A 26,743-nucleotide genomic window follows, 5' to 3' on the forward strand; every position below is an offset into this window, starting at 1 on the left:
GTGACCTCTAGGACAAACACTGCGTGGAAGGGCGTGGACCCAGAAGCACTAGTGGGGGAGAGTAAGGAGCAGACGCTCCTGTGGGCAGGAGTGGGACATGAGCTTGAGTAAGAAACTCGAAACTTCAGTAAGCTGAAGTCACAGCCCTGGGGTGAGACTCCGCCCTGTCCCATCCGGGGAGCCGGGCAGTTGTGCCTGACCTCGGCTCGTGCCCTGCCTCCATCCTGAGAGTTTATTCAACCGGAGTCACCGGGAAGGTCCTGCTAGAAGGAGTCCAGGACCAGGCCTGGGGTGGGGTGCACAGAAGGGCTTGGCTGATCAGACTAACTCATAAACTAGTAACAGGAGAGGGAAAACATACACCTGAAGCTTGGAGTAAGTAGCACTAACCAGCCCTTGGGACACCCTCGGGGGGGATGGCAGTTGCCACGAGAGTGGTTGTCATTCAGAGTCACAGCAGCCCCGCTGGCGCGGCATCAGGCTCCTCGTTTTACAGAAGAGGAAGGGCCCTGGCCAGGGTGACAGAACTAGGACCCCGCTGGTCACTCTGACCCCCATGCCCCTTTCTATTACAACACAATGCCTTTCATAGAGGAGCTCTATGATCTCATCTTGGGGCCGGAAGACCGGCTGGTCCCATCCATTATTCCACACCACCCTGATCAGAGGTCATCCACCAGAATCTTAAACCCCTCTAGGGATGGGAAGCTCATTACCTCTCAAGGCAGCTTCCTTTCCCACCTCAGGCGGCATTAACTGTTAAGAAAGTCCTCCCTTGTAGGGAGTTCAGCTGGGTCTCAGTCTGTGCTGATCACTCCTGAAAGCTTCAGAGAGAGAGTGTGTGTCCCACCCTCACGAGAATGAGCTGGGGCAACCCGCCAGGATCGAGGCTGTGCTTGGGGGCCACGGGGAAAAGGCAAAGGGCCAGGTTCTAGGTCATCCCTTGGCTGCCACACTGACTGACTTCCCTTCGAGGTCAGGGCAGCATCTCCGTCCCAGCCTCAGCACGGTCTCCTCCTCTGGCCGAAGACAGAGGAGTGCTTTCTGTTCCCTGCCTGCCCACGCAGCCAGCTGACCTCAGAGTGAAGTCAACCCCTTGGGAACTGCGGGTGGAAAGGTCAGCCCTCCGGGGCCCGTGGTCGCCCTGCTTTGGTCCACAGTGCGTGTCAGTGCCTGATCTGGCCTCCCAGGCCCTCCAGCCTTCTGTCCGCCGCCCTCCAGAACAGACCCTCGGCGCACCCAGCCGGTCCCTCCCTGCCGCCAGTCGGACCAGGTGCGTGTGACTCGTTCTCTCTGCCTTCTCCTCTCCATCCTCCCCCCACCAAAGCTGAGCGATGAATGACAGGGCCGTCTTTCACCGGAATCGAATCAAAGCTTTACACCTGATTCCTAAAGTTTACAGGGAAGACAGGAATGACTTTGAAGCTGTCGTAAAGCAACATGAGACAGATCGCTGCAACGTCTTATCACACAGCTGACTTGCTGTGTTCAGAGTCAATACCACCAAAAAAAAAAAAAAAAGGAAAGAAAACAAAACCAAAAAAAAAAAAAAAAGGTGTTGGGAATGTTCTAGATTGAAAGGAGGCAGAAGAGAGATCACCACCAAATGAAACCTGTGGGAGCAACGTGGCTCCCCGTCCCGGTTGTTCACAATACGGAAGAGTGTAAAAGGCGTTTTGGAGCATTTTGAGTACAGGCTGGGTCTTCGATGGGATCGAGGAATCGTTAATTTTCTTAGACGTGATAATGGTAATATGCTTGTGTAGGAAATTGTCCTCCTTTGTAGGAAATGCATGCGGATATAATAAGGGGACAAGAGTCACGTGTGCAACCTCCTTTCAAATGATTCCACAAAAGAAAAAAAGAGACACGTACGTGTGTGCACACACACACACAGGGGGAGAGAAAAAGAAACGTGGCAAAATGTTAATAATAACCTAGGTGCTGGGTGGTTATTTTACCATTCCCCCAACTATTTTTCTGTATTGAAATCTTTCATAATAAAAGGTTTGAGAAAAGCTGATCTGGACTGTGGAGTCAGAGAGAACAGGTTCAAGTCGCCCCCTGTGCTCACTAATGATCTGAAGTTGGGCTGGGTGTTTCCCACCCGGTACGAGGACAGCTGGAGATCCCCCAAGGAGATTGCGTGCAGCCCCGTGCTCTCTGGGTGTCTGGTACAGGCGGATGGCCCCCACCCCCATGAAGCCGGCCCTGATTCCCCCCTTTCCTGACCTCCCATTCCCATTGCACTTCCGTTCCGCAGTCTGCCACCAAGCGACTGGCCGACTACCGTGAATGTGTCAAGTGCGGGCTTTAGCGTCTCTGGATCTGAAAGCAGGATCTGGGCCAGTGCTTTCCTGGACACCCCTCAACAGCCCGGATCCATGGGAGCAGCCGTGGTATCGTGAATGGGACTTGCAATCCCATTTTAGAGATGGAACACCTGATACTCAGAGAGACGAAGGGTCTTTTCCAAGGTTAGCAGGAGTCAGCGTGGGGAGTGGAAACCCAGGGTCCAGCCCTGGCCGTGCACCTGCTGTGGACTCACGCGGGGTGAGGCTGCAGGCCCAGTGATGAGGACCGCGATCAGCCAGGGCCCTTCCGAACGCCAGCTGAGAGATCCAGCCCCAGCCTATCAGCCAGGGGGGAACCGCCAGCAGCGGGCTTGCTGAGAACAAAGCCCTTGGGAAGATGCTCTCCGTTTTTCCCAGGAGGCAGGCTGGCATCATTCTAGGGCCCGCCGGGACCCAGCCCCAGGAGACAGGCTCATTGGAACAACAGGCCTACTGAGTGCAAGCCCCAAGCCCGAGGGCCGGGCTCAGGCTTCCCAGGATGCTGGGCTGTGAGGGGCACTAGTGGGATATGTTCAAGGAGAATACAGGTGCGCCCACCAGGAACCTTGACCACAAAGACTGCTTTGCGTACAGACACCCTGAGGAATGGGGCCATGGGGAGATGGCGGGGGGGAGGAAAGGGCAGAGAGGGGGACAGTGCAGAAAGGGGGGGAGAGAGTAGGGAAAGAGTGGAGGAGAGATGGAGGAGGAAGGGGTGAAGTCAGATGGGAAAATAGACCCAGGATAACCAGCATCTGTGGACGCCACCCAGGGAAACATGGGTGTCGTGGGAGGGGTCCGGAGAGCCTGTCAGGTCAGCTGGTTTCAGTGTCACCGGAGCTCTGGAACCAGGCGTTTCTCAGCAGGCTCGTGTGGATCCCCCTCAGCCATGGCAGACCCAGGCTGGGGGCCCTGAGGACCTGGGCGCAGGCCCCACCCTTGCCCCTGCAGGGCTCTGGGGTATTCAGAATAAGCAGGGTGTGGAGGTGGGGGGTTGCACAGAGCCCAGCCCTTCCTCTCCTGCCTCTCATTCTGCTCTGTGGAGTGAGCATCGGAGGGGTGCCAGGCCTGTGCTATGCACGTCACAGCATCTTGGCATTGACTCCTCTGCGCTCTTGGAGGCAGTGGGGGTTATTAGCCTCCTTTATGTAAGAGCAGACGGAGGCAGCACAGAGAGGTTAAGTGGTTTGCCCAAGTCACACAGCTAGACAGCAGCAAAGATGGCGCTGCATCTGGGCTATGTGGCTTCTTATTACCCTTCCCCTCACAGACACCATGACACCGTTGGGGGCGGGGGGCTCCCTTTGGGGAGGGGCTGGACCTGTCAGGGGCCGGGTGCCCAGCAGGTCTCCCCATGGCATCTGAGACTCATGTCCTGGGAAGAGCAGAGACCAGTCTGCAGTCGGCTCAGAGGCCCTGGGGTCACCACCTGCCATCACTGTCTTCCTGGGAAGAGAGAGCCAGTGACACAGAGGAGACTAGTCCCCGAAGAAGAGATGCTGGCTGTCCAGGGGCTCTGAGGAGTGTGGGCCTATGGAGTCTAAGTTGAATCGGGCCCTGGAGGCTAAGGGTGGGATGGGCAGGGAAGAGGGGTGAACGCGTTCTAGGCCGGGAATGCACCAGCAAGGAGCAGGAGGTGGGATTTCTCTTTCTTTCTCTTTCGTGGGAACTGTGGAATCTAGAATGTTCTACCTGGAAGGGACAGAGCAATTCTTAGCACTCCCATATCAGATTGAATTTTTGCCAGGTCTATGCTATATTTTTCATACTGTTTTTTTTAATTGATTAATTATTTTTTAACTTAGCCTTATTAGCAGTAATATCTGTGAAATCATGGATTTGGCATGCAAGTTCTATTATTTCTAATGCAAATTAAAATAAACACGTAACTGCTAAAATTACACACTTCATCTCTGTACCGTGTAAGGGGATTGCGAGTGAGCGCCTGGGACCCCAGCCTGACTATCTCCGCCGATGTAATCCCGATGCGGAGTTGACGTCCTGAGAGTGCAAGGGGCTTGCCTGAGGTCATGCAGCCAGCAGTGCCCACCAGGCTCCCGTCCATGTCCTGCAGGACTCTGTCCTGAACAGTCCTGGCGGACCTGGGCGGGGACCAGAGCAGACAGATTGGAGTGGGTGGCAGCGTGGGCCGAGCCGGGGAGGGAGGGAGGAGTGGGAGGGAGGAGTGGCAGGGAGAGCAGGGAGAAGGCCCCCCGCAGGGTACACGGTGACCCAGGCAGTGGAGAAGGTGGGGATTGGGGGCCCCTGGGGCGGGGGGGGGCGGGGAGAAAGAGGATTTGCCTGCAGGTGAGAAACCCTCCCTGAGAATCTCCTTATTGGATCTGAACTCTTTCCTTCAATGAAGAGAACTTTGCAGCCGGGCTCTGGACTTGATTTAAATCAAATGCGAAGTGTTGTTTTCAGACCCCAGAGTTGGTGCCCTGATTCCTCGGTGGTGCCTTCTTTTGTTTTCCTTCCCGTGGAAATTTCCTGTAGGGAAGTCACCCTTGCCTCCTTCTGTCCCGAGATGGGGTGGGAGACAGCAGGAGAGTGGGCGGGAAGGGGAAGGCATTGATCATGGCAAGGTCAGGACAGCAGTATACTCATTCACAAAGGTCTGTTGAGCTCTAGCTGTATGCCAGGCCCTGGCTGGGCACTTGCGGGGGGCCTGTTGCACTTGGAGGCATGTCTAAATCTATTCGGGTTCCAGTCTGTGAAGATGACCATTTGTAGGGCTTCCCCCTAGGAGGGTCCAACCTGTAGCGAAGCTGGACTCCATCGTGGGCTGCCCAATTGGTCCTCCAGTTCCCCCTTGTGCACATCTGTGTTCTCGGCTACATGGCATGGGACACGCATGCAGTAGGGGCCAACTGGTTGCTTGGTTGGAACCTGTGTTGTCAATGGCGGGTAGAGAGGGGGTTGGGTTCTCAAACTTCAATGTGCCTCTGTTACACTGGGCGTTTCCTGTAGGTGGGGGAAAAGCTGAATTAAAATGCTAATTTCTGGCCCCATCCCCCAACTGTTGGGTTCAGTGGGTCAGGACCGGAACTCAAGGATCAGCATTTCTCACAAACAATGTTCGAGGCTCAGATGATTTTGATACAGGTGATCCTTAGACCACACAGCGAGAAACCTTACTCCAAAGGGTATTCTGGCATAAGAAAGAGTCTCGGATTTCCAGTCGGGAGACCCGTGTTCAGGGCTCTACTTATTAGCTGTGTGGCCTTGGACAAGTCACCTAACCTCTCTGTGCCTGGTGATGATGATGATGATGATGATGATGATGATGATGATAGATAGGACTGAGAGATTTCTGAGGGTGCATTTGTGGATTAGAAGCTCTAGAGAGGATCAGAGGAGGGGATGATAATGGATGGTCGTTTGTCTCTTTGCACATAAAGGGGGACATTTCCCCCCCTTGTCTTTGTGGCCACCGAGCCCCCTCTGTCTGTATCTCCCATACTGAATTGAACACAGCCTTTGAGAGGCAGGAGGCAGCCCATACGTGTTGTTGGGGAGATGGTCTGCTCTGTCACATGCCATGTCCCTAGGAAGTGAAAGGACCTTACATTTTTTCTGGAAGATGGGATAGGAGTGCGTACCAAAGCCAGGAAATGTATGAGTGCCCTCATGCCAGTCTTGGCTCTTGTAGGACTTTATTAAGAGAGTAAGTCCTCTAGCACAGGGCCAGGCACACTGAGGGCCCTGCATTCTTAGAGGCTTCTTCGCCTCTCTCCACTTCCTCCCCCCCCTTGCCCAGCCCAGGCCCTTCCAGAAGTGGTGACCTGCCTGACCCTTGTCTCTCCTGGTCCCTCACAGATGTCCTGGCGTCCACAGTACCGCAGCTCCAAGTTCCGAAACGTCTACGGGAAGGTGGCTAACCGGGAGCACTGCTTCGACGGTATCCCCATCACCAAAAATGTGCACGATAACCACTTCTGTGCCGTCAACGCCCGCTTCCTGGCCATCGTCACCGAGAGCGCGGGAGGTGGCTCCTTCCTGGTCATCCCCCTGCAGCAGGTAGGACCTGCACCTCCCTGCCCCAGCTGCTGGCCAGAGCAGGGAGAAGCCCTCCTCGGTCACTGTCGGGACTGCTGCCTCCATTTCTCTCTGCGCGCCCCCGCCCTTGTACTGTTTCATCACATGTCCGGTGGCTATGCCCACCCCAGGGTTTTCCCGAGATCCGCCAGAACAGGCGCAGGCCAGGATCCAGGAGACCTGAGATCTGTTCCCAAAACTTCCCCAAAGAGCGCTTCCTAAAGCACTTGGACAAGTCACTTCCCCTTGGGTACATGGGGCTCCCATTAACACTCGGGATTAGAACACCTGATCTCCAGGTGATCTCCAAGACCAGGTCTTGCTCTGCAGTTCTGTGTCCTGGGTTGTCCTTTTTGGTGTGGAGCTGGGAGGGGTGAAGACCCAGCCGTAGGCACATGGGGCATCTGCAGAAATGACACGCTCATTAAAAAAACATTGCGAGCTCTCCACTGAAAGGCTGGGAATCATTTACCTTCTCTCTCATCACACTTTCTAGCTAAAGGTTTTCCCCCTTCTGTGGCTGCCTTTGTGAATATAACAAATTAAATCTGCAAAGCCTAGATCATGAAATTTTGAAGCTCTGTGCTCAGGCAGAGTCCCTGGAGGCCCGTGGGAGGTCACGCGCCTCAGGGAAAGCGCTCGCTGTCAGTCTGGCTTGTTTATGGCTGAGCTCTCCCTTCCCGGCCTGACTCATCTCCACTCCCACCCTCCGCCAAACCGCCAGGGAAGGAGGAGGTGCAGGCGAAAGGAAGCCTCAGTTCTTGAAATCTACCGTCAGCTGGTGGTGGAGGATGGATTTTTCCAGTCTCTCCTACCCACAGTGGGAGAACACGGATTTGGGAAATCCTTAGTCCATAGCCTCCCTCCCACCGAAGGGGGCACAGCCGCAGTGACACTGAGAGGTCTGCGGACAGAGCCCGAGGGACAGAGAGGTCTGAGGAGCCATGGGCTTGGTGGCAGCAGGTCTGGGTTCTAGTTGGTTCTGCCACTTGCCAGCCAGGTGGTCTCAGGAATGGCACTTACCCTCTCTGCACCTTATCTCCGTGTAATGGTAAAACGAGGACGCTGAATCCTCTTCCGTCTACATGCATGATGTTGGCATGGAGTGGGATGGTAGACACGGAACCTCCTCGTGGACCACATAGCATGTTAAAGATGTTTGGGTATTTTCTTGGAAAAATCTACTAGCTCTGCTCATGGGCTTGGCTGACAGATGCCCACAGCGGCTCTAACACATTCGGAAGGATTCTGAAATACAGTTTGTCTCCCCTCTCAAACCGGATGGGCTCAGATCCCTGTCTACCTTGGGGACCAGCTAATCTCCAGCCACAGCAGGTCCCCAGCCACGTGTGGATTGGTCCTTGGGGGCTCAAGCCCATTGCCAGCACCCTGAGATACTCCACTGTGTGGCTTACAAAGGTCAATAGCCAGTACCTCACGCTGTAACAATTAATTCCAGATGTGTTAAAGATCTAAACATTAAAAGAGAAAGAATTAAAAAGGAGAGAAGAAAAGAAAAAGGAAAGCTGCAAGTATATTACAGGAAAAGAGAGTATTTTTTAAATCATGCAATGAGGAAAGGCTGTCTAAACAAGACAAGAATCCCAGAACCATAAAGGAAATGATTAATAAATTAGAACAACTTTTTTAAAAAGGTGAAGTTTCTATACTACCGTGAGACATGTAAGGAAGCTTAAAAGCAAACCCCATAACTGATACAGATAAAAGATCCATGTCTAAAATAGATAAGGGTTCCAGAAAAATCAGTAAAGCAAAAGAACTCTGTAGAAAACAGGCAAAGGACATGAATAAGCAGCTCACAGAAGATGAAAATCGTAATAGTAATCTAAAAATAGATTTAAAAGAGTAATTACCTTTGGTATTGCCGAGCGCGCAAGAGAGCAGGTGCCCAAATACATTCTTGGTATATTTGATGTATTTACATCAAATTTACAGGTAAGTTGGCACTAAGTATTAACATATAAATGTGCACATCCACTGGCCTAGCCATTCCGCTTCTAGGAATCTATCCAACAGGAATATTCTCAAGTATATCCAACATGTTTGTAACAGTTTTTAGTACTCCATTTTTTTTTATAATTTATTTTCTACAGAGATAAAATTTCTCTCTCAAATTGCTTAAAAGTTTCTAAACTCTTTTTCTCAGTTTCTGTAATGGTACCAAAGAGTTTTATATTATCAGTAGCACTAGTCTTGAATAGGATCAGATTTTGTAAACACTTCAGGGACAGTAGGGAAAAAGGTACTCTTTATAGGGTGTGAGACCCCGCATAGAGATGAACAATGTATCTGGACACATACACATATATCCAGTGCACACAGAGCTGTCCAACTTTATTTGTTCACATTTTGCGATACATTGTATTTAATTTGATTGCTAGGGGACCGGTAGTGATGGCTCACTCTGCCAGTTGGTTTCTGTTTTCTCTGAATCCAGTAGATTTTCACTTTACATAAGTGCATGATGGTTCGTGCAGCTCTTTTACAATAATGAAAATTGGAAGCAACCTGCAGGTCTATCAATAAGGAAATGTGGAAAGAATTAAGGGACATCCACATAAGGGGATACTAAGCAGTCGTCGAAATTCATGATGTGGAACAGCTGTTCCCAAGTGCTCAGCTCAGAATCATTTTACACTTCTTAAAAGTATTGAGGCTACCAAAGAGCTTTTACTCAGGCGGGTTCTGTCTATCAATATTAGGCATATTCAAAATAAAAAAGAAGGAATTTAAAAAATATATCTATTTGTTAATTTATTTAAAATAACATTAGCGGCTCCTGGGTGGTTCAGTCAGCTGAGCATCCCACTCCTGATTTTGGCTCAGGTCATGATCTTGGGGTTGTGGGATCCAGCCCTGCTTTGGGCTCCTCACTTAGCAGGGAGCCTGCTGGAGATTCTCTCCCGCTCCCTGTGCCCTCCTGCCTCACGAACGTGTGCAAGCACTCTCTCTCTCTCAATTAAATAAATAAATAAATAAAATCTTTTTAAAAAATAACATTAATGAACCCATTTCATGTTCCTCAAGAAACATATTTTTATGAAAAATAACTATTTTCCAAAACACAAAAAAAATTAATGAGAAGAAAGGCATTGTTTTACCCTTTTCCAAATCTCTTTAAGTTAGTCTGGCTTCATAGGAGATTTGCATGTTATATATGTATATATTAGAAGATTTGCATGTTGACTTTTGCATTCAGCCTGTTTTAATACTATGCACACAGCCTCCGGAAACTCCACTGTATGCTCCTGAGAGAATGGCAGTGAAAAGGCAAATAACATCCTAGTATTATTAGGAAAGTTGTTTCAACACAACAGAATCCCTGAAAGTCTTGGGAATCCCCAGGGATCCCCCAAACACACTTTGAGAACCACCGATGCAGGGGAATATTTCATGAGAGAAAATTTTATGACATACTGTTAAGTGAAACAAAAAGGTAAAGTGTAATTAATCCCATTAGAAATTTATCATCTGGGGAGCCTGGGTGGCTCAGTCGATTAAGTGTCAGACTCTTGGTTTCGGCTCAGGTCATGAGTTCTGAGTCGGGAGGTCGAGCCCTGTGTTGGGGGCTTCACGCTCATCTGGGAGTCCGCTTAAGATTCTTTTCCTCTGCCCCTCTCCAGCCCGCATGTGCTCTCTCTTCCTCTCTCTCCTTCTCAAATAAATAAATAAATGTTTAAAAAAGAAAATTTCTATCTTTCCATCTACCCATCCAGAAAAGACTGGGCCGAATATACACCTAAGGATAATAATGGTTATCTCCGAGTATTGGGATCATGAAGATTCTTTCATTTTCTTCTTTTTCCATAGCTATAGCTTCTTAATTTTTTTAGGTGAACACTTAGTGTTTTGTATTTCAGGGGAAAAAAAAACAAAAAAGCAGTTTGTTGACGTAAAAAAGGGAGCCCCTGAGGTTTGAGAGGCTGTAGAAAGGAGCTCAGTTCAGCCCTCCATTATGTTGCAAATAGTTTCTCCCAGAGTTACACAGGCTTAAGGGCTTGCTGGAGAAAAGGCTAACAAGACAGACCTACCCGCAGTGAGGGCGAAGGGTGGTAGTGGGGTGGGTGGGTGAGATAACTCTTTGATCTGGGGGGTTCACTTAGTTTGGGTGTCTGAGACCATATGGAGCAAGGTTCCACACCCAAAGAGTGGCTCCTTAGAAATTGGGGCAAACACCTGCCATCCCCTGCTGCGTGGGTCAAGGCTGTCAGTGTCCTGCGTGCTGGGGCCACATCGAGCCTTGCAGGCAAAGCCTGGCTGGTCTGGGGACAGGGCTTACCAACCATAACAGTAATGCCAAATTCAGAACCCTGTCATTATTGGTCAGCAGTAGAGATGAGCTGTTCCACGTTGGCCGGTTTTCTAGGAAGAAGGTTCTAGTATTTTAGCGCCAGGTTCTTTTCCCTCGGTTTGACAGAAATCTCTACAAACAGCTTCCTGTGTTTTTCAGTACAAACACCGAAAAGATTTTGGCCCTTTCTTAGCCGATCCTAGTCATGGCTTTGAGCGTTCATTAGGAGCTGTGGACTCCTGGGGACGCACTTTTGTCCCCTACACCAAATGACTCCAGGCTATTCCCCCCCCACCCCCCCACCCCTCACCCCCCGAGCAACCGGAAGGCCACAGAACATTGTCTGCTGTTGTCATTCTTTTCTGAATGTTTTTCCGTCTACTATCAGGTGTCCTTCCCATTTCCCTCTTGCTTCTCTGAGAGGTTCGGGCCAAATGAGAATAGCACTACCCGGGACCCCCAGATCCCTGCCCTGAGACCCCGCCTTCTGAGGGAGACTCCACCTGCCCCTTTGTTCGGGTTCCCTGAACGCCGGCTTTGCCTAAGATTTCCATATTTGAGATGGAAAAGTTGTCTCGGGGGCAGAAGTCACGTCGGCAGCAACGCCACCCAGCAGCCGTGCTGATGCCTTGCCTTTGCCCCGCGCTGCGTCCAAGAGAATCTGAAACTCGGTCCTCCTGGGTGGTGGGTGGAGCCATCCGTATTTCACAGGGGGGAAACCAAGGCTGGGGAGACGGGCCTCCCGTGGGTCAGCGTGGGAGCCGGACCTGAGGCCAGCCTCCTGCTCCAGGGCTCTTTCCACCGCTCCCGATGGTGGCGAACAGTCCCGCTGTGGCTGGCGGTTCTAGAAGCAGTGCGTTTGCCTTTCCGGGGGCTGTTGTCCTGGCTGCTGTTGGGAGGGCGGGAGCCTGTTGTTCCCCTAGTTAACATTCAGCCGCCAGCTCTCTCCTCTCTCGAGCGGAATGTTAAGCTGCAGATGGGGGAGCAATCAGCACCCTGATTGCCTGGCACAGCTGGAGGGGCCTTATGAATATTCCAGAGACCAGGCACTGTGCCCAGCGGCCTGATTAACCACTTGGGCCTCCCCAGGTGCACCGCCCCTTTCCTGCCGCACTCCACCCGGGGTCACCGCCTCCGGATCCGGGCTGCGGGGAGGCCCCGAGCTGGAAGCAGAGTCTTGCCCGCCGAAGCTTTAGGCAGCTACCTGGTAGCCCCACTGGCACCTGCTAGAAGAGGAATGAGACCTGGCCTGGGCATCGGGAGTCTGGCTCGACCCCGTGACCCAGCGGTTCTCAGTCCTGGCTGTGCACTAGAACCCGCGGGACAGACTTTGAAAGTCTAACCTACCGGCTGCTTTTGAATCTCACCTCAAGTCCCATGACGGAGATATAGTTATTCTCCCCATTTTACAGATGAAGAAACAGAGGCTCGGAGAAGTCAAGTGACTCCTTCAAGATTGCACGGTGCACACGTGGCCGAATTTAAACCCGGGGCTCTCCCAGCAGCGGGCCTGCCCACCTTCTGGAGGGTTAGGCCAAGGCATGTCTGGAGATGTGCCTTGTATTGTTACTACTGTTGTTTGAGTGTCTCCAAGGACTTTATGAGCTCCTCTGATATGCCAACACCATTTGTCCATCCCTGCTGGAAGCCAGGAGAGTGGGTATTTCTTAGACTCTGAGGGAAGCTTCTGCCCCGAAGGCCTGAAGCAACAATTTCAGCCGGCAGGAGGAGATGGAGAGAGGTGTCTTGGCACAGGAAACCGGACAAGATGGCGTCCTTCCTTCAGTCAGCGGGCATGGTTGGAGCGCCAGCCCCGTACCGGGCCCTGGGTCCCAAGTTACATCAGGCCTGGTCTCTGAGAGGCTCAGAGGACATCCGTTGGTGGGCCAGGCAGGTGGGAGTTTCCTGAGAGGGTCCTGCCCACATGTCTTGCTCATGGAACCAACCCCATGATGTGCGCAGGAAGCTTTTGACCCTGCCCATCTTAACGGCTCCCTGCCAGCCATTCGGAATGATCGAGCATTATTACATGCTCCAGGAGCCGGGAGCCTGGTTAATTTATGTTCAGATTTAGTTGCATATAGTGCAGAATAACCTGATTCTGGGATTGGGATGCTAGGCTCCAGGGGGGGTCACTCCTACCCGCTTGTGCAAGCCCTGTGGCCTCTCCTCTCCCCCCATGCCTGCTGAGTCTCAGTGCCCTGGTGGCAGAACAGTTCCCCCTCGGACTTCGGTCTGGGGTGCTGTATCTTCCTCCCCCAACCCAACCAGTGTGGCCTCTCTTGCTTTTTGTCCTGTCTTCGGTGTTCAAGGTAGGAGGCCTAACCGAGGCTGGGCAGGTGCTCCCCATCTCCCCAGGGCGGCCAGGGGGGGTGGTAGAGGCAAGCTTGAACAGGAACGGGAGCAAAACTCCACAAGGCATCTCAGTGAGGAGAGCAGAGCCCTGGAGCAGGAGAGCAGCACAGGACGGGGGCCAAGAGATCAGGCTCTCGAAGCCGACAGACCTTGCTTGAATCTCTGCCTTGCCACTTAATTGCTGTGTGACCTTAGGTGAGTCACTGAACCTTCCTGTGCCTTAGTTTTCCCTTCTGCAAAATGATGGGGTTGGGCCACGCGCTCTGTCCGGTTCAGTTTAGCTCTCACGTTCTCTTCCCCTCTCACACCGTCTTGTTCAAATATGTCCTCACCAGTGTGCTGGTAGGTTCTGTGCAGAATACAAGAAGGGCTCCTTCTCATTCCTCAAGGCCCAACTCAAATGAGGCCAGTTCCATGAAGCTTTCCCCAACCCAGTACCCCCCCAGAGGCAGTCTGTGACTGTCGCTATTAGGGTTCTTCCTAAATGCTTCATTAGGTCCTAAGTGGTTAGTGTATCCAGCCGTCTATCCATCCACCCACCCATCCATTCAACAGATGTTTGCTGAGCACCTACTATGCTCCAGTCCCAGTTCCAAGACCAGGGTTACAGCAGTAAACAAGACCAAGTGCCAACAAGACCAAACCTTCTGGAGTTTGCGGTTCAGCGAGTTGCTTTGATTGGAATGAGAGCCCTAAGGGTGGGGAACAGGTCGGACTTGCACAAGGCCTGCACACAGTAGGTGCTCAGCAAGGGGGCATTGGGCTGACCGAGGCCAGGTCCTGAGGCTCCCACGCCCCAGCTCCCCAGCTGCGGTTTTCTCTCTGCTGGTCCTGGGAGCCCCTCTCCTGCCTTAGGGACAGCGCAGTGCCCTGCGGGGGCTTCCCAGCCTCAAGGGGGGGGGGCTGCACCCTCCCCTTAAAGCCCTTAGAAGAGTATTGCCGGCCCAGCTGCTCTCACTCTGGAATCAACCCCAGAAGTTGGCAGACCAGTTAGCCCCATGACTCACAGTACGTTTGAGGCCTGATAATAGAGGAAGGACCAGAAACGGGTGCCCAGCTCAGTGCTGAAGACTGTAATAAAATCAGACTTTTTGCTCCCCCGAAGCCTTTGCTTCCATTCCGGATTTCTGGAACACTCCCTGCCTCAGCACTGAGCTGCTCAACCCTGCTGGCTCCCATGGAAAAGCCCCAAATCTCCATCCCTGCTCCCCTCTGCAGACAGGTCTCCCCCTCTCCCAGGGGAATTCAGAGAGTCTTTTCCAAATCCATTTTTCAGATCTTTCCTCAATCGTTCTTTGTTCTTCAAGCTGCCTTCCGCTCGGTGCAATTTGCATCTCAAAGCCTGTGACAGCCTGAGTGTGCAGTAAGTGACTTTGGGAAGGGGGAACTGTGAGCGAAGTCACAACTTCATCCCATTTGTCTGAGGGCCGAGATTGACAGCCTTGCTTTGTGTTTTTCCCTTTTTTGGAAGAATGACTGCTTATTTTTTGAGAAAAGTGAAGGCATGCTCTTCAGTAGACATGGAAGTGTTGTTCCCTTATTTTAGTTCATGGTTATGGGCTGGCACCCTCTGGATTTGAGGTACAGGGGATCGGGGAGGCAGCCTGACTGGTAGATCTCCGGAGAGGTCGAAGAATCCATCCCTCTGCCTTGGGTCAGGGCCTCTGCGGAGCTGTCTCCCTGGCTTCATTCCGAGCACAGCCAGTGAGGCTGTGAACTTGGGCCATGGGCCTAACCCCACCCCCACCCCCCCACCATAGAGGCACTGGCCTGGACGCCAGACCAATTTGCCAGATAGCTGGATCTGCTCCCCACTTTCCTTCTCAGGCCTGGAGCCTCCCACGTCTTCAGAAATCGTAGCTCCATCCCTTGGCTGTGAACCCCGGACATGTACTCTCTCTGTGCCTCGCTTTCTCTATTTGTGAAATAATAATGCTTCTCATTGCTCAGGGGGCCGCGATGGTTAAGCAAGCATTCAGCTTGCCAGGTACACGGTGCGTGTTCAGGAAGCAGGAGCTTGGTGGGGACAAGGGCTTTTGTCCACTCCCTCCTCTTCCTTGGTCCACCCCAGCCCAGAAACAGCCCGTGGGCTCCCCAGCCTGCAGCCAGCAAGGAAGTTTGTCTCTGGCCTTCTTAGAACTGTCTGGGTTGCTACAGACACTGAGCATTGTAGAGGAAAGCACTCACAGCCACATCATTTGTGCCCCAGAGGGCCTGGGGATGGTGATGCAGGGGCACACTGATGGGAGTGATGGGAATGCCTGCGGGAGGGGGGCCTTGGGGAGGGGTCTGGGCACACTTTGGTGGCCGATCATGCGTCTCTGTAGTCAGCCTGCCTGCTTACCTGGGGTCCACCTGTCTGCCGGGGTTAAATGACATAAGGCATGGAAAGGTTTACCATGGTGTCTGGTATACAGCAGGGGCTCAATAAACGGAGCTATCATAACTGCTATAATCCCCTTTGATCATAACTCAGAGTTCTATCAGAACTACTATCATACGCTTCACATCACAGGGAGAAGAGGGGCTGGGGATCGAGACAGGGGCTCTCTGGCATCTAGCTGGCTCGGATCCGAGGCACAGGACTGCTGGGTGGGCCTCGAGTTTGAGACTCTGTGCTCTGAGCCTGCCTGAGGCCTCACGGTCCTCATAACCCTTGCCCCCCAACCCCCGCTCACTTCCCCAGTGCCCCAGTTCCAGGCTCGTGTTGACACGAAGCCGGAATGAGAGGAGCCTCCAGTGATCACATGTTCTCAGCACCAAGTTGTACCCGTGATAAATCCTGGCCCCAAAGAGAAGCATCCTACCAAGCCTGTAGGGCCCCCCCCAGATGCCCTCAGGGCCCTTTCCCAGGGGTCCTTGCCAGAGTCCCATATCAGACCTTTTGAGGTATTGGTGGCCACAGTGGCTTCCCTTCACCAAGGGAATTTGCCTTTGGTTAAGGTTAGGGTGAGATTTAAGGAGACCGAAGCCTTGAGACCCAAAGGAATGTGTGGCTAGTAGGAGAATTTCAGCCCATGAGATGGGTCCGCCCAGGCCAGCCATCCCCAAGCCCTGGAGAGAAACTTGCCTGTTCTCTGAGGTCTGGGGCGGTGAGGCCGCAGCACCTGGCGCTCCCTCCTCCATCGTCCATGGACTCCCGACACTTTAGGGAGCAAAAGTGATAGAGGGTCCAGGAGGGGCAGGGTAGAGAGTGGAACTAAGGTGGCCTGGCTTGAAACAGGGCATCTTCCCGGGGGAGCCAATGGAGCCCTGAGGCCTTGGCCAAGACCCCTCCTAACTGGCCTTTCTCATGGCAGCTTCCAGAACAATGAGTGTGTGTTTGCCTTGCCCGAGAAACTCCAAGCCCCATTTAGTCCTAAGGAAAGTTTTCATTTTAGGATGGCCTTCCCAAAGTCCCTGCCCCCACCTCCCTCCCAAGGCTCTTAAAGGGCCAGGTCACCTTAAGGTGCAGGGATAGGTCGCAGTACTCAGCCTCTTAAAACGCAAGATAGGGGCGCCTGGGTGGCTCAGTCGATTAAGCGTCTGCCTTCAGCTCAGGTCATGATCACGGGGTCCTGGGATCAAGCCCCAGTCGTGCTCCCTGCTCAGTGGGGAGTCTGCTTCTCGCTCTCCGTCTGCCCTTCCTCTTGGTCATTCTGTCTCTCTCTCAAATAAATAAAATCTTAAACACACACACATACACACACACACACACACACACACACGCACACACACACGAGAAGGCTTTGTGGCATCAGCATCACATGGTGCTAGCCTGTCCTCCCCCCCTTTCTATTCCACTCAGCCAAGACCTTGATGTTAGTTGCTAAGCAACCCATGCCTAAGTTTCCAAGTGGGTCATCCGTCAGGTGAACATGGGAGGGGGCAGGTAGGGACGACCATGCTTAGAACCCTGCATTTTATAGATGGAGACACTGAGGCCCAGAGAGGGCTAGGGACTTGGTCAAGGCTGCACAGCTTGCAGGTGCCCCATGTGTCAGAGGATCCGCTGGGGCCACAAATCCTTCAGAATCTCATTTCCCCCACGCCCCTCCCCCCCACCAGGAGAAGCACCCAGGCAGCCGTAACACCTCAGGGACTTTCTGCGAGAAGCTTCCATCTACCCGGCCAGGAAGGCAGGAAGGCTCTGACGTCATGTGCCTGGATTCCAATCCCGGCTCCACCATTCACTAGCCATGTGCTTTGAGCTAATACCTAATATTCTGTACCTCAGTTTCCTTGGCTGCAAAATGGAAGAAATGCTAAGTCTCAACCCCAAGGCCATTGCGAGGATTCAGTGAGGGGTCACATGAAGCCTGAAAGGGCACCTGGTACAGGGCGTGCCCATGGGCTCCCCACCCGGGGCTGCCAGCCCCCTACCCCCAGCTTGCTCCTTTGTCTCCAGTGACTTCAGTCCCAGTCTGTGTCTTCTGAGGTAACAGGTATGGCACAAAAGTTGTCAAACTTTGGTTCTTAACACTGGGACATTTTGCCCGAATAAAAGAGGTTCTTCTTCTTTTTTAAGTTAATTTATTAATTTGAGAGAGAGAGAGTGAGAGGAGGGGCAAAGGGAGAGGGAGAGAAGCAGACTCCTGTCTGAGCATGACCCGTGAGATCATGACATGAGCTGAAACCAAGAGTCGGACACTTAACCGACAGAGCCACGCCAGCACCCCTAAAAGAAACAGCTTCTTAACTCTAAGGGGGGGCGATCTGGATAAGCCCATGGACCCCTTCAGAGAATAACAATTTTAATTACACAAAATAAGATAAATAGGAGTAGAAAAGAAACCAATTATGTCGAGATACAGTTATGCAAATGTATACCAGAACGGTGATATAGTCTCACCTGTGCTTTTAAATTAACACATTAAATAATATAAGCGAAGTCGAGGGCCTAATAAGTACTGTAACTTCAAAGTAGTGCTGAGCGTAAGCATGATTTTGGACAGCAGTAACAGAACAATGTGATCTGAAAATATGTGTGATTATTGACGAGATGTGATTATTGCTGGGATTTGTTGCCTACACTTATAAACAAAAGAAATATTAAATTTCAGTCAGAAGCCAGTGAAATTTCTCTCCTATCCAAGCTTACAGACCTAAAGGGTCTGTAGACCCGGATAAAGACCCCCGAAATAAAGTCACAGGTGGACGATCATCGTATAAAATCAGGATGAGTAGAACGGCTCTGCTGGAAGCTTCGTCCGGAGGGCCAGTGGAACCCGCCTGAGCACCCCTCACCCCTACATCCTAAGCTTTGTTAGCAGTGAGGAAACCCGACTTCTCTGCCTGGTTCTTTGTGGGCTTGGACAAGTGCCTTTGCCTTTCTGGGCCTCAGTGTCCCCATCTGTAAAACGAGACGTCAGACCCGTTGTCCCCTAAGAGCTTGTCCAGCTCTGATGTTCTGGGAGTCATGCTTCTCCCCTCCCCCCACCGGGCCCCCCAGAGACAAAGGCCTCAGAAGTGTGGGTCTGCGGGAGCCCTGGACCAGAGAGAGGGAACAGCTGGGGCCAGGCTGGCCAGCTCCCAATTGTTCAAGGCAGGAGGAGGAGATGCGTGGTGCTTTCCAAAGCGACAGCTGGGTGAGCCTGGCTGGGGGCCTCGTCCTCGCCTGCCATCTGTGCCTCCTTCCTGCAGTCCGCCAGTGGGGGGCGGGTGGGGGTGCGGATGGGGCCCGAGGCCAGGCGGCAACCTGGGTGGGAGGGGGAGGGGCTGCCTGAGAAAAAGAGCCAGGGAAGAGCGCAGTTGCTTACTGTTGGGTGCTTAACTCTTTCCACCCTCCCTTTTCCCTCCCTGGTCTTAGAGAGAGTTCTGGAGGCGGGAAGATACGCAGCCCTGGGTCCAGTTAAGTTACTTCCTGGCTGTGTGACCTCTGACAAGTTCCTTGACCTCTCTGAGCTTCACTCTCCTCCTTTGTCCAACAGACATCATTCCTAAAACTGCCCCTTGGGATCTGAATGAGATTTAACTGACATGGGATAGGTAAGGCACCCCGACACGACGCTGACGGAGATAGCACTGTGGGCCCAGTGCTGTAGGCCATCCCGAGAGGGCTTACCCCTGAGACAGGAAAGTGCCTGCCGCTTGGCATGCAGCATGGAGGCCGGGATGAGGCCCTGGGCAAAGGTCCCTAACACAGTCTCATGGCCCCCAGGCACTTGGGACTTAGCAGCCTAGGAGCGAAGGACAACTCCTTCACACCTGCGCTCTGACTCTTGCCCCTCCGCACTGCCTTTACTCACCAGTATCTGCTGACAAAGTCTTACCCATTTAGAATAACAACTATCTATACATAAGTATTTATTTTCAGGTAATAAAACCTTCACATAGTTTAAACTTCAAAAGGAGTCAAAGGACATACAGTGAAGGGTCGGTCTCTCACACGTAGCTTCCAGTTTTCTTTTCTTTTTTAAGATGTATTTATTTACTCGAGAGAGAGGGTGTGTGCCCAGGAGCATGGAGGGAAGGGGCAGAGGGAGAGAGAATCTCAAGCAGACTCCCCACTGAGCACATGGAGCCCGATGCAAGGCTCGATCCCACGACCTGAGCCAAGATCAGGAGTTGGACGCTTAACCGACCGAGCCACCCAGGCGCCCCTAGCTTCCAGTTTTCGGTGCTTTTACCAGAGAGCAACTCGTATAACAGTTCCTCAGGTGTCTTTCCTGAATAAATGCCCAGATCGTGGATCGATGGTTCAAGACGTTTGTGATTTCTCCCAGGAAATACACACATACTCGCACAGACATGCACGAGAATTTCTTCCTGACGGGGAAGTAGGCAGAAGTTGCTGAACAGGCACAGAAAGCAATAATTATAAAAACCACTGACCAACTGGACTTTATCAAAATTAAAAACTTTTGCTCATCAAAAGATACATTTAGAAAGCGAAAAGGCAGACCACAGACACAGGGACACTATGTTCAGGGCATCTTCCTGACAGAGGACCGGTGTCCGTAGTCTATGACGGTGTTCAAATTGGGTGAAAATAAAGAGGCAAGACTTAGATGAGCATCGTGCAAAAATGAATATCCAAAAAGCCGATCGGCCTACGGAGAGGTGCTACTTTCTCAGGGTAGTTTCGATTAGCATTTTTATTAAGACCAAGGCTGAAAATCTCTTTACATGTTTAAGACCTATTTGCACTTCACTGGGTCATTACTCACTGGGAAAATGCGAATTAAAACGGGCAGTCGTACCATACACTCACCGGAACGGTCAAAATTGAAAAGACTGATAATCTCAAGGGTTGATGAGGTTGTGGGAGCCCCTGGAACTGTCCTGCTTTGCTGGTGGGAATGTAAAATGTTACAGCCACTTTAGAAAACTGTTCTGAGTCTCTACTACAGTGAAACAGATGTCTACCCAAGCAATCCCACTCATAGGTTACCCAAGAAAAACGACTACGCATATCCACAAAAGAAGACCTGTAAAAGAACATTCTTAGCAGCTTTATTCATAATAGCCCAAACTAGAAACAACCCCAGTGTCCATCAGCAGGATAAACAAATTGTGGTAGATTCGTAAAATGGAATAGTACGCAGCAGTAAAAAGGAGTAACTACTGATACCCACAGCAGCATGATGAATCTTTAAAACCCATTGAGCCAGGGGCACCTGGGCAGCTCAGTCGGTGAAGCATCTGCCTTCAGCTCAGGTCATGATCCCAGGGTCCTGGGATCGAGTCCTGCATTGTGCTCCCTGCTTCTCCCTCTGCCTGAGCTCCCCCTACTTGTGCTCTCTCTCTCTCTCTGACAAATAAATAAATAAAATCCTTAAAACTAATAATAAAAAATTAATTAATTAATTAATTAATTAATTAATAAAACATATTGAGCCGAAGAAGCCAGACACAAAACCATGCACATTGTATGATTCTGCTTATTGGAAGTTCAGGAACAGACGAACTGATTTATGATGATGGAAGTGACAATAGTGGTCGCATTTTGGGTTGGCATGAAAAAGCTTCTAGGGTGATGGAAATGTTCTAGATCTTGATTGTGGTGGTAGTTGCATGAGTGTATCATATATAGAAATTCGATGAGGTGTATAGCTAAGATCTCCGTATTTTATTGGATATAAGCATTCCTTAGTTAGAATTTACAAACGAGGGGGAAAGGTGTGTGCTTGTGAAATTTCCATAGATAGTGACACAATTGTCTCCCATTGAGGCTGTAACAATGTACATTCTTGCCAGCAAAGTATAAGTGTGCCTGTTTCCTTGCCCCCTTAAAAATGGAGTCTTGGCATACTTTTAATTTTTTTGCCAAGATGAAGTGTGGGAAACTTTCTCAGAGTGGTTTCAAGTAGCATTTCTATTGAAAATGAAGCTGGAATATCTTTATATGTTTAAAATCTATCTGCATTTCCATTTTGTATGAATTATCGGTAAATTTCCTTCATCTGTTTTTCTCCAGGGTCAATGATTCTTTTACTGACTGAATAAGTTCTTTATATATTAGGGAAATTAGCTCTTTAATTGGGATATGAGTTGCAACTATACCTTTCAGATGGTGTTTTTTGCAGTGTAGATTTCTTCTTTAAAATGCCAAGAAGTCTAATTAACCAGTCTCTCCCTCTATGGCTTCTGGATCTTGGGTCATGGTTAGAGAAGCCTTCCTTTCTCTGAGGTTATACCATGGTTTTCTCACCATGCCTTCCAGTATATTTTATAGTTTCATCCTTATATTCAAATCTTTGATACATTTAAATTTACCCTGGTATAAAGTGTAAGATACAGATTCATCTTTTTTTTTTTTTTTCTGTATGGCTATCTGGTTGTCTTAATACCCCTTAGTGAGTCCTCCATCTTTCAAATCATCTGATTGGAGATGCAGTCTCTGCTACATTCAGCATTTCTGTATGTATTTGGGTTTATTTATAGACTGTCCAATCTTTTCTACTGATCTCTCTATTCACATATCAGTACCACGATGCTGTGTTACTAAGACTTTATAATGTGCTTTAATATCTATAAGGCTGGTCATCATTCATCATTTTCTCAAACATTAGCTGCCTCTTCTTGCTTGTTATTTTAATATTTAATTTTAGAATCTGCTTATATAGATACAAAATGAAACCCTGTTGTTTTTATTAGGATTATATTCAATGCATAGGATAAATTAAAGATAGTGGACAACCCTATGATGTTGAATCTATGATTGTAGTTTACTTGTCCTGGTATTTTGTGTCCTTTTGTAGTAAGTTAAAAAAATTTCTCCATGTAGATTTTATGCATTTCTTGTTATCTGTATCTACTGCTGTGCTGTTGGTATTGTATACAGGGACCTTTTTCCATTACATCTGTGAATTGGCCACTGTATCTTGGAAAACCATTGGTTGCTCTATGGTAATTTTTTATCTCACCATGTCACCGAATTCACTAATTGTTTATAGTACTTTTTCAGCATTTTCTCTTAGGTGTCCTGGGGATACTATCTTATCATTTGCAAGTAGGAATAATTTCACCTCTTTACTTACAATTTTCTGGTACCTTTTCTTTTCTAATTGCATTGGATAGCACCTCCAGGAAAGTGTTCAGCAATAGTGGTGTCTTATTCTTAACTTAAATGGCCCTACATCACGTGTTTCCCCAGTAAATACTTGGAGTAGAGAAAGATAGCTTTCTTCCATCAACATTTTATTATGAAACTTTGCAAACATACCTTTAAGTTTAACTAGTTCTGCAGAGAACGTCACCTGGATTCTACTATCAGCAGCATACCATACTCGCCAATGCTGGGTGCCCTATTTGTTTGAGGCGAGGAAGGGGCATCAGATGGAGAATTCCTTGGAGACGTTCTGTGTGGCCGGCACAGGACCCAGCACATGCTGGGCCATCATAAGATGCTCAGATGTACAAACACCGGGAATGAGGCCCTGGGCCACTTAGTACCCTGCCCAAGGTGTCACACGGGCCTCAGAAGTAGAGGGGAGGGCCTCCTGGTGGCTCATTGGGTTAAGCGTCTGACTCTTGGTTTTGGCTCGGATCATGATCTCAGGATTGTAGGATCAAGCCCTGCATCGGGCTCCACGCTCAGCGGGGATCTGCTTGAGATTTTCTCCCCTCCCTCTACCTCTGCCCTTCCCCCTGCTCTCTCTCTAAAATAAATAAATAAATCTATAAAAAAGAAGAAGAAGTAGTAGAGGGGAGCCCAGATGTCAGGACATGAAGTGGGTGAGGTGGTGCTCAGGTGAAAGGAGGCAAAAGAGGACAGCCTCCCCCATCCCCCAGCACTCCGAGCTTCCACAGGACCTGGGGAGCGCAGACCGCACTTCCAAGAGACACCCTCTTTCCTGACAGCTGGTGGGGATTTCCTTTCTTCCTTCCTTTCTCTGTCTCCTGCTCCTGCCTAGCTGACCCCTCCTAGCAGAGCCCCAGACAAAGAAAAGGAAGTGGGCTGAGAAGGGACTTCCCTCTTTCTCTGAATGACCTCTTCCTGGACAGCTGGAGTGGGCAGCAAGACGGGGGGGCTGGGGGCTGGGGAACGGTAAGGAAGGGGCCGAGGGAGCTTTGTGCTGGCCCAGGGTGTGGACAGGGGGCTTCTGCATTGTCATTTTTATTTATACTATTGCAGTCCCCTCCTTGAGTTACAGTAAATAAATAAATAAAATTTATGTATAAATCTATAATTTTTGTATGTAATTTATATATATAAATATACACATTCATATATATACACAGGTGTCTAGTCAGATAGACTTGAGTTCAAATCTTGGCACTGCCAGAAACTAGCTGTGTGAGCTTGGGTGAGGTACAAATGTCACTCCTCCTCGGGGCAGTGAGAGGAATTGCAGTCGCGGTGGAATGGCCCAGAGGGAGGCCCTTGGCAGATGGGGACTGGGTGTCCCTCTCCTCAGCCTCGCCCCTTCCGACTCTCCCTCACTTGCATGGGGCCCTCTTCCACTCTGAAAGTTCCCCAGGCCTCCCCTCCCTTTCCTGGTGAAGCCCACACCAGCCCTGACTCCCCAGAATCTCCCGCACTCTCCACATCCAAGCCCCGTCCCTCTCCTGAGCTGGTCCTTGTCTTTCCTACCCCCATGTCTGCTGGACTATGAGCTTTGAATTTAAGGCCCTGGCTGAGAGGCGTGATGAGCGAGGCCCTGTGGACCAGACACAGGCTTCTGGCAGATTCCAACTCAGCCACCTGCAGCCATTCCCCCGCGTGAAGGAGCAGCCTGAATGGGCGTCTGGGAGCAGTATCCAGTGACCTGGGCATCATGAAGCTGGGTTTGCCCTGGCCTTCTCTGCTCACCCACATGCCCCTTCACAGCCTCAGTTTGCCCCATCTGTGAGATGGGAGAGCATGCTGGAGACTGTGGTAGTGTGGGCACTGCCTCATGCTGGAGGAACACAGAGAAAGCCAGTCCTCTATGTGTTCGGATGCGGTTGCTGGGAAAGGGGAGAGAATTCAGACCAGTTAGCTCCATCTCTGTAAAAAGAATTGGTATATGTGGCCGTGGAGTCATGGGCTTTGGGGCTTAGAATCCTGACTCAGCTACTTCCTAGCTAAGCTATTAGGCCCTAAAGCCTTGGTTTTCTTATTTATGAACCAGAGGTAATAAACCCTACCTGACAGGGTTGTTATGAGAACAATTTCTCACACCCGTTGAGCCCATACAATGGCCCAGGGACGGCTCCACGTCCTAATGGGATGCTCACAGCAACTCTATGAAGCTGCAGGGGGGAAACTGAGTCACAGGACAGTTAGGTAACGTACCCAAAGTCACACTGCTGGAAGGTGATAGAACCAGAAGAAACTGGGAGGATGTGGGCCGAGAGGTCAGCAGTCCCTGGCATATGCCGAGCCTCGGTCAGTGACATGGCTTGGGTCATCTGCTCCACTGTGTACCCAGACTTGGCAATCTGCAGGCACAGGTTGGGGAGGGGGGGCGCGGGCAGGGAGTGAAGGAGAGCAGCAAAGGGAGCTACTAGAGATCAGAGAATCTTCTGGGTCATGCAAACAGTACAGACAGGTATGCAGACAAGGTTCCTGTTCTCAGGAGCTGTGTGGGCCAGTCGGGGAGACCAGCAATAAACAAGGGAACAAAGTAGTCATTAAGATGATTTCAACAGTAAGTGCTGGGAAAGAAAGCCCAGCTCAGTGATGTGATAGAGACTTGGGAGGGATATATTAGATAAGATGGTCAAGTAAGACCTCTCTGAAAACTTGGATGGGAAGGAGCCAGTTATGTAAAGACCACAGGGAAGAGTGTCTTCACAAGATGGAACGGCAGGTGCTAAGGCCCAAGGCAGCAAAGAAGGCCGATGTAGGGGGGGCATTGTGGATGAGCAGTAGAGCAGAGATGCAGGAGAGATGGACAGTTAGGCAGGGGCTAGGTGACCCAGAACCTGGAGATCATACTAAAGAGTTTGAGTTTTTATGTGGGTGCAGTGGAAGCCATTCAAGCTCAAGGTTGCCTCTTACTTGAGCTAAGCAAAGAAATACACATAATAGCACATCCCTTAGAAAACCTGAGAGGGGATTTGACCTTGAGAAGCAGGGCATCTTGTCCACATTTGGACCATGGCTCATTTGCTGGCATATTTGTTTATCTGCAAACGGATGACAGGGCCTTTCTCTGGACAGGGCGAAGTGGAGGTGGCTGTGAAGAGTGTGGTAGATTTGTCTCACCCAGTGGGGGGATGTGTTCTCTGAAAGAAATTGCGATGCTTAGCATAAAGGCGGGAGTGAGCAAGAGCCAGGAGCACTAACGAGAAACCCAGTCCTGCTGTTGCCCCTACTTTTGGTGTGTCACTGGGTGGCCCCACTTCCTTTGAGAGCAAAGAGCAAGGCTATCTCTGAGCTAGCTATGACTTGATGCTCCCAGGGCCAGAAATAAATATGAACTTACTGGAGAGATCATTCCAGGCTGGTTGGAGGGCTCAATAAAGAAATCCCTGAGTTTTCCTGCTAATAAAAATGTTATATTTATTATAGAAAACCAATCATTATAGGGAACTGGAGAGGGACCAAGAAGGTGAAGTAAAAACATTTAGAATCATTAATTTTTGTATTCGTTTTCTACTGTTGCATAAGAAATTACCCCAAAACTTAGCCGGGGAGATCTGGCTCAGGATCTCTCAGGACATTGCAGTTAGGTTGTGTAGCTGGGCTGCAGTCATCTGAAGGCTCGACTGGGGGCACATAGGCTTCCAAGCTCACTCACATAGCTGTTGGCTGGAGGCCCTAATTCCTTGCCACCTGGGCCTCTCCATCGGCTGAACGTCCTCACTCATGGCAACTGGCTTCCCCTGAGTGGCGATCCAAGAGAGGAAGGGCCCCAGGCAGAGACCGCAAGCTTTTATAGCTCTTACCACATCTCATTAGCATCACAGACTAACCTTGGTAAAACTTGGGAGGGGACTACACGAGGTGTGTCTGCCAGGAGGTGGAAATTGCAGGGGGCCACCTTGGAGGCTGCCTCTCCTACATTCCAGGGTTAAAGTGCTTTATAGGAACAGGTAGTGTTCGAAGGGGGGCTGGGGGCTGGGTGGGGGGTGATGCTCACTCAACAGAATTCGACCTTTTCAGAAGCCCAGGCAAGTGTGATGGGGGACCCACAGGGCTAGCACATAGGGAGGACCCTACTCCACTTATTCACTGAGTGCCGCGTGGGGAAGACTTACACCAAAAATAAATAGGATTATCTCCGGGGCGATCAGAACAACTTGGTAATTTGGACTTGGTGCGTATGTGTGTGTTGTGTGGTGTTGTGTATAT

At 50.6% G+C, this 26,743-nt stretch overlaps 1 protein-coding gene across 3 annotated transcripts in view; it reads left to right on the plus strand.

Moving 5' to 3' along the window:
* CORO2B (coronin 2B) overlaps window positions 1-26,743 on the plus strand; it is a 126,948-nt gene that overhangs the window by 59,611 nt on the left and 40,594 nt on the right. For all 3 annotated transcript variants that reach the window (XM_026478394.4, XM_044392003.3, XM_057303664.1), the window contains exon 2: window positions 6,153-6,353. In XM_026478394.4, the coding sequence (XP_026334179.1) occupies window positions 6,153-6,353 (201 nt within the window). The remainder of the gene's footprint in view (window positions 1-6,152; window positions 6,354-26,743) is intronic.

This window comes from Ursus arctos, unplaced genomic scaffold, assembly GCF_023065955.2.
Source record: "Ursus arctos isolate Adak ecotype North America unplaced genomic scaffold, UrsArc2.0 scaffold_28, whole genome shotgun sequence".
NCBI lineage: Eukaryota > Metazoa > Chordata > Mammalia > Carnivora > Ursidae > Ursus > Ursus arctos.